Genomic DNA, 8,168 nt, shown 5'->3' with positions numbered 1-8,168 from the left:
AGGAATGCCCTGGTGAGAGATGGGAGACTGTGCTCTCGAGTCCCTCACCGCATCTGAGCTGCGCAGCCCGATAGGGAAGGTGTGCCGTCACCACTGCTCTTTCCCCAGAGTGGTCCCCCCGTGGCCCTCCCCACCTCTGCCCCCTCACTCACGTCTCGTGGGTCCCGAAAAAAAAGACTTGGTATTTGTTGGCTGTTGATTTCACGGCAGCCTCAGGCATCTCGTCAATCTGAGAGCAAGATGAGTAGAGTGAGCGTGAGCTGGAGTCTTGAGGTCACGAATTTGGGGCCGGAGGGTAGGGGTTAAGGGGCTGATCTCTAAGGCACATCTGTGAAAAATCAGACTGAGAGGGACCCAGGAGTTCACCAAAGGGGTTTCTGAACCATTTTTAGCAGTGTGACTTTGTTCAAAAGAAGTCAGGCATAAAAGCCCAGCAGAATCCCCGCCTCTCTTTCACAAACCAAACAGCCTCCATAAACAGATCCTGCCCATAAAACTCCACGTCTTTGCCATCACCCTGGTCCAACCACTGTCCCCTCTTGCCTGGACTGAAACCACAGCCTCCCTCTCTTCTCTCAGTCTCCATTCTTGTCCCACTACAACCCATTCTCCACACTGCAGCCAGAGGGGGCCTTTCCAAGTGCGGGTCTGAGCATTTCATTTCCCCTGCTAGAAACCTTTCGGTGGCTTTTCAGGACTCTAGGGCCCACCTGTTCACCATTCTCCGTAATGTCAAGGTCTGAATTCCAATGCTGCCAACAGTATTTGTATGAGCTTGGGCAACTGACAGAGCCTCAATTTTCTCAACTGTAAAATGGAGATGGTCACAGTACTTAAGCCATAGCGTTGTAAGGATTAAATGACCATAATGTAGTACGTCCCGCATACGTGCTTGCTATCATCCTCCTCTCCCCAGTACGCTGCCCTCTGCTCTCTGCTCCAGCCACACTGAACTTTCAGTCTCCTATACTAACTCCTGATCCGCCTTCCAACCTCAGCCCCATCATCACTTCCTCCAGAAAGCTTCCCCATCTCTCCCAACCTGGTCGGCTTCCCAGATAAAACTCTCAGCACCTCTCCTTCACAGTGCTTTTCACAATTCCAGTTTTACAGTTCTTCATGATACCATTTGATTAATGTCTACGTGGACTATACCTGCCCTGAGAACAGAGAGGTCTGTTTATAAGTCCAACACAGTGCCTAGCACCCAGTGAAGATATGCTGAATGACTGTATGAAACAGACAGAAGCAGCCTGCTGACTGAAGTGGAGAGGTGAGGCCAAGAGGCTGCCTATTCAGTATCCCCCATCAGTAGCAGCTCCAAAAGACTTCTGGGGAACTCTCTGAAAGTCATGTGATGTAGTCAGACTCTCTTATTTTACAGACAAGGAAACTGAGGCCCAGAAAAGAAAAGTGATTTGCCCAAGATGACAGGACAAGTTAGTGAGGGCCAGATTTCAGAACTAGAGCTCCTGACTTGATCCTCTGCCTCAAATGTCCTGGGGGCATAAGGGATGCTGTGGTGGAGAAGGTGCAGAGGTCTGAGGTCAGGGGTCAGGGAAATGGTGAGAGGCAGTGGCCCAGATAGCCTCTCCCAGATCAGGCCCTGGAAGCCCAGGCCAAGCTGAGCTGGGGTGGGGGGTGGTGGTGGTGGTGGTGGTGTGGGGGACGGGGGAAGAGGACTACAACTCCCAGCAACACTTGCAGCAGCCCTAGCGGCCGGGCTTCCCACCGGACAGAGGCCAGGTGGCCATGTTGGTTGGGGCCCGGGGTGCAGATAGGAAAGAGACAGACAGGCCAAGGCAGTGATTAAACACACAGAGACTAGGATAGAGTGCCTGACTGGGGGCCTGGGGAGACAGAGAGGCTAGGTGGATGGAAGTAAGTTGAGACACATCCAGGAGATGGGGTGGAACCTGAGCAAGAATCTGAGGGGCATCTTGCTCCAGACATGGAGTCTTCAAGCTCCTAAGCACCTCCCCCCTTGCCCTGTGGCCTCTGGGGACAGAGGTCCAGCCCCTCCCCCCCAGGAAGGCTCAGCACAAACTGGGCCCTCCCCACAATCGGGAAGACACTGGGGTGTGAGAGCTGGGGGTGGAAAGGCACGCTGTCCCCCACCCCAGCTCAATCCCCATCGCCATGACAACCCAACCCCGCCCCCGGGGCCACTCAGCAACCAGGAATGTGACTGCCCCTCCCCCCCAGGCCCTCTCTCCAGATTGGGGAGGAGGGGACACTAACACACACCCCACCCCCAAGCCTGGAGTCTGGCACCTGGGTCCCTGGCTGCGCCTGAAACCAGAGCTAGGGCTGAGGGCTGCGGGCCCTTCTCAGGAAGGCAGAGCTGGGGTGTGGGCAAAGGAGGAGCCAGTCCTCTGCCAGGATACCTGGGTCCTGTTGCTAGCTCCCCACCCTCCTCTCAGAGGGGGAAGCAAAAAATAAAATGAGGGGCTCCAGGGCTTAGAGACCCCAGGAGACAGGCATAGGACAATAATAGCAAAAGCTCTTTCCTAGGCCTCTTCTTGGTGGACCTTTGTGCACCAGGAAAGAGGACGGGGGGGGGAGGGGGGGCGGGGGGGAATATCTAAGGGTCCCAGCTGGGAACTACTTTGGGCTCTGCATTTTCAGTACCACACTTGAGCCAGGACGTTAACAGGCTTGTAGGAAACATGTGATGAAAAGGGAGAAGCTGAGGCTCAGGAAAGGGGGGATGGTGAGTGAAGGGGTCAGAAACAGGAGACATGTGGTCCTCTCAAGGAGCTCAGACCAGGCAAAGCAGCGCTCTGCCCATCAGTCTCTTTCCCGTGGGAAGCAAACTCAAAGTGAGGTAGCTGAACGCTGTGACAGGGGATCCAGGAGGCCACCAGCTGCCCAGCCTCAGGGGCGGGGGAGAAACCAAAGAATGGATGGGAATTAAAAATAGACAGAACGGGACACACCAGATATACCCGCCCTGCTGACTTCTAGCCAGATAAAGGGCAGGTGGAGAGGAAAGAGGAAAGAGGGAGGCCAGGGGCCTGGGCAGATGGGCATCTACCCCCAAAGCATAAAGCCACCCCAATCCCACCTCACCTCGAGTGCAGGCAACCGTGGGGTAAGGGCCAGGAGAGGCGTGCTCCTTTTACTTAATGGAATTCCCAACCCCTCACCCCAAAAAGGGGAGACATTCCTTCTCTAGTGGACCCTTCATCCTTCAAGCCACAAAGGAAATGTCTTTCTGCATTTGGAAGTGAAGGGAGGTTCTTCGTCCACGACATAGAGGATATGAAGTCTCAGGGGAGGCCTGTACTCCCAATACAGACATGTGTCTCCCAGGCGGTGCCTTTATATCCAGGTTGTGACTCAGAACAAGTGAGTCAAAGCTAAGTGGGTCAGGGTGGGGCCAGATGAGTGCTGGGTACCCCACTGCACCTCCTCCACTGGCCAACAGGGGAGGGGGCTCGGCTACTTCTCAGCCATTCCAGGAATCCTGGCAAGTTACTTCCCCCGCCGGGGCTCATCCACTCCCACCCCCACCCCCATCCCCCATCCCCCGCCCTCTGCCTCATTCCATCACACAGGCCTGAGCACAAGTCCCATCCTCCCAGAGCCCAGGACACCTTCTAAGGCCTGAAGTACCCAGGTGTGGAGTGGGGAGAGAGGACTGAACACCTCTCCCCCAGCCTCATACCAAATCCAGGCCCAGGGGCGCCAGCTCAGCACATAGAAAGGCAGCAGAGAAGGCTAAGCCCACCCTGACTGCCAGCCACGGTTCTGACCACCACACCCAAGGCCCAGGCCCAACCTGACCCATGAACCGTAAAATGTGGGGCAGGAGACAGTTGGGGTCAGGAAAGTGTGGCAAGCCCAAGAGGCAGAAAAGAGAAAGTGGTGCCTGGATGTGGGGGAAGGGCAGAGGGAGGACAGATGGGCGAGGCCCTCTGGCTGCTCAGGTTTTCTGGGACTGTGAAACAGGAAGTGGAGAAAGGAGGAAGGAACCTAAGGGGGGAAATCCCTGAGTCTTGGAGGTTAATTGTTAAGTGCTTGGAGATCCCCCAGGAAGTCAGGCAGGAGGAAGAGGAAAGGAGAAGGTTAAGATGGAGTCACACCATCCTTCCAGGCAGGTCTTGCCTACCACGTGGTCCCTCTGGCTGAACTCTCCAAGCACTGGGCTGTTCCAGTCTCACCCAGAGTCAGCCATCCTCCCCAGAAGCAGGGGCTGAGCAAGGAAAGCCCACACAGTGGCCTTCACCATGGCTGAGGACTCTGGTTGCCTATTAGATGGAGCAGTCAGCAAGGCCCCCCTACTCCTCCTCCATCTCAGGAGGAGCCAGGCCCCCCTTCAGACTCTGCCACTCACAAGACTAAGACAGCACCCAAGGATGGTGAGGAGACTCAGATTTGTCTGCTCTTTTGGTGCTCAAGGAGAATGTATTCGGAAGATAGCAACCTTGGGTGTACCACTCCCTCCAATTTTCAGAATCAAGACCCAGCGCACAGGCAAAGGGTGGGGTCCTATCTCTTTGGGATCCAGTCTGATCTCCCTCCCCCAACCCGAACTTTATCTAAAGGGCCCAGGCCTCAACAGAGCAAGAGACTGCCTCGCCGTCCCGCCCTTCTGTCCTGGAGGCCTAGGGTGAACAGAAGAAATGGACAGCATCCCCAGTCCCAGGTGCTGCCCTCACTCCAAAGGCTACCAGAAATCTGAAGGTCTTCTTCACAGGGGCCAATGTGGGTCTGCATGGGCCCCCCTTTCTCTCTTCCCTGCAGCCTGAAGGGGTTCCCTACAACCCCCATTCCAGCTGAGCCCCCTCCCCAGTCTCTGGACTTTGTCCCACCCCCAGGAGCTAGAAGCAGTAGAGACCTGTGTTCAGTTCTTGCCCTGCCCACCAGGACCTTGGCATCTGGACCAAGAAGCCAGATGGATCAAAGGTGCAGGGTAAAGTACATGAGTGTTCACACACCACACACATACATGCACACACAAGGCTGTCTGTGGCTGCTTCCTCACACTGCCCCCCACCCCCCAAACCCAAGTCCCCTAGGAGGCCCTGGAGGCTGGGAGAGCCCTGCTTCACTCTGCACTTCACTCCCATTCCAGAGGCCAGACTTCTAGAAGTTTCAGGGAACAAGGAACTCAGGGCATATGGGATTAGGTATATTCCTCAGGAGAGGGTACTGAGTGAGGAAGGGTCTCTTGGACTTTCTCGGAGTGGCCCCAAAGTTGGTCTGGACATTCTGAACAGGACCCAAGGGGGCCTGGGGCAACTTCCCAAGCTCAGAGCAGGGTCTGGCCCAGATGAAGACACAGACTCATGTGGAAAAGAGCAACCCACAGCCATAAGGCAGTTCTGCACTTGGCCCCCTTGCCCAGAAGACTCCCTCCCTCTACTCCTCTCTGCCCTTGGATTACACGCTACAGGAGTCCTATACTCTAGGGCCGATACCAAAGGCCTCTCTCTACACCAACGTCGAAATAAGGTGCCAGAGACACTGTGCCCTGTGACACCCCCAACCTCCTCCAGCACCCTCTGGCAACCTCCCTTACTCCTTACTTCACCTGTCTCAGTTCTTAGGGGAAACATGATGAACCAGGCTGGGCATTTGGGCCCCACCCTCCCACCTGGCCAGGTGCTGGAGCGGGGAGGGTGGGCGCCTCACATTGGCGGGCTGAATCAACCACATGGCAGACTGGGCCGTTCTGGCGGGAGAGGCGCAGAAATGGGAAGGAGAAGCAACTCGGGTTCCCCCCACCTCCACTAAGAGGCAGGGCAGTCTGGACTGGACTTCCCAATCCCAACAAGGGCCCTGCCACCTTCAGCCCCCAATCTGAGTCGGCAGCATACGCAGAAATATTTTTGTGGAGCTGAGGAGTGAAGGGTACTAGCCGGTAATTTCCAAGCTAGACGGATCCCCTCTTCTGCCGCCCCCCAACGATTCCTCGACCCTCCCAACTTCAGACCTCTTACGGATGCCCCAAACCAAAGTTTTCTAGAAGCGAACTCCGCCTCCATCTAGCCTTTCACGGCTGAGATCCTTCTTAACCATCTAATGTAGGAAGATGAGAGTTTGAACTGGGGGTAACAATCAGAGAAGAAACTGGGGGTCTCTAAGGGGGTCCCTGAAGGGGGTAGCGGTGGCGCCTGGGGGGGTGGGTGGGAGGAGTTACACTGCTGGCCCAGACCCAGGCAGCGCGCCCGAAACCGCTGGGAGTATGGGGGCTGGGGGCGGTACTGAGCACGCGGAGCCGGGGGCCGGGAAGTGACCGGCGCCCTCAGATCCCCACGCCGCGCACACGCCACCACGCGCGGACGCCGTGTGGCCAGGTGTTCGCCGCTGCCGCCACCACCACCCCCACCACCCCGCCTCCACCATTATATAACCGGCGGGTGGGCTTCAGTCGCTCGGGAAAGATTCGGGGACTCAGACGCCCCCCACCCCCACCCCCTCCGCGCGGAGCGCTCTTGCCCTTCCCGGGTGTTATGCAACCCAAGTCTGGAGGTGGATAGGGGGCGGCGGGCCGCCCTGCTCACCCGGGCCGGCCAGTGTGGGTAGCCCTTCATCTTGGCGAACACCAGGTCCCCGCATTTGTACTCCTTCTGCCGGTTGGATCGCGACATGGCGGGGCTCCGGGCGCCCCGGGCTCCGCGCCGGGCCGGAAAGCGCGAGCCCAAGTTTGCGCGTGCGGCGGTGGCGGCGCCGCTCCGCTCCGGCCCTCGCGCGGCCCCCGCCTCGATGGTGGCCCCCGGCCCGGGCTCCGGCGCGGCCACGGCGTCTCCGCCCGCGCGCCGCACGGACGGGGCGGGCGCGGATCGGGGGCAACGCTCCGGCGCGATGGGTGCGCGCTCGTGCAGTTGTTTGTGTTTGAAATTCAATTGCTCCCTCCGCTGCGCGAGGCCTCTTCCTCCACCCCCCTCCCGGTCCCCACTCCTCCTCCTCCCTCCTCCCTTTCTCACTCCTCCTCCTCCCTCCTCCGCGCTCCCTCCCGCGGCGGTTTGATGAGTGCGGCTTCTTGACGCCCTGTGCCTGCCACTGCCCGACGCCCAACCTGGAGCCGCCTGGCGGTGCGCGGCGACACAGGCGTGAGGAGCCGATTGCCGAGCAAGCCGAGTAGGCTTTGTGTGCCCGCTGTCGGTGGGTGCCCGCCCGCCCGGGAGGAGCTGGCGCCCGGCAGGACGGAGCGGCCTGGCGCCCCTCCCCCGGCCCCGCGGGTCGCTCCCAACTGCGGCTTCGGCGCTGCCAACTGTTGACGTTTAGGCGCAGTGTCTCCCTGCCCTCGGCTCCATCCCTATCCACGAATGTTTGCTGGGCACCCAGTGCATAGCAGCGTGCTGGGCGCCGGGGCGAGAGCTGGGCACCGCGCCCCTGAACGCACAGAGGTTTGGCCTGGTCCTCGATGTGCTTACAGTCTGTGGGGTGGCTCCTGAAACGTCGGGGATTGCGCCCTACGACGGCCTTTGTGGAATTCGGTATCGAGGAAGCTTCGGAGGGGTTGTGGCACAAAGTGACCACGTTCCATGTGCATTAGACAGGTCTTGGTTCTCTGCTATTTCCTGGCAAAAGAGATCTGGGCTTTACCACCAGTTAAGCCCTCAAAGATGAGCTCTGTTCTAGTGGGAAGAGACAGTAGAATGCCAGTAAATCCCAAACCATCGATAAAACGCGAAGTCACTAGCTCTCTCGGGGCGGTGAGAGTGGGGAAAAATCTGGGAAAGCTTCACAAAGTGGTGACTTTTGAGTTGGGCCTTAAAGGACGAATGTGAGCTTGCCGGATTCCGGAGACTACATTTTAGACTAGGTTATATGTTAAGAACTGATAGAGCCAAAACTTGAATTCACGTCGCTTACCATTAAGCCAAACAAGACTTTGCCGTAATTACATCTTTGATTTGCTGTCACTCTGTTGATCTTGGATTTGCCGAAATTCCAGACACCTATGGTAACTTAGAAATAAGCTATTTGGATCTTATGTTATAGTATGTCCAGATCCTTAAAATTTTGCAACAAAATATTCTAGGTTTGAAGAGAGAAAATATGTGTGTTTTTCTTCCCACAAGTTTCCTGATCCTACTTCAAAGCATATGCAAAGTCTCCCTGAAAAAGAAGCGCAGGATGAAGCCAAAAGGCCCAGATCCACATCCTACCCTTCTGTTCACTAGTCATGAGAACTTGGGCTACCCCCTGAACTT

General features: G+C 57.2%; 1 protein-coding gene across 1 annotated transcript in view; it reads right to left on the bottom strand.

Annotated features, from left to right (window-relative positions):
- Positions 1-6,599, bottom strand: part of HDGF (heparin binding growth factor) — a 23,710-nt gene extending 17,111 nt beyond the window's left edge. The window contains exons 1-3 of the mRNA XM_007457875.1: positions 6,513-6,599; positions 153-229; positions 1-32 (exon numbers count right to left, since the gene is read on the bottom strand). The exon at positions 1-32 is cut by the window's left edge and continues 113 nt beyond it. Of these exons, the coding sequence (XP_007457937.1) occupies positions 1-32; positions 153-229; positions 6,513-6,599 (196 nt within the window). The remainder of the gene's footprint in view (positions 33-152; positions 230-6,512) is intronic.
- Between the last annotated feature and the right edge of the window lie 1,569 nt (positions 6,600-8,168).

The sequence above is a fragment of the Lipotes vexillifer genome, unplaced genomic scaffold, assembly GCF_000442215.2.
Source record: "Lipotes vexillifer unplaced genomic scaffold, Lipotes_vexillifer_v1.1 scaffold238, whole genome shotgun sequence".
Classification (NCBI taxonomy): domain Eukaryota; kingdom Metazoa; phylum Chordata; class Mammalia; order Artiodactyla; family Lipotidae; genus Lipotes; species Lipotes vexillifer.
The sequence above is the reverse complement of the archived record's forward strand: the minus strand, read 5'-3'. Positions and strand labels throughout refer to the sequence as shown.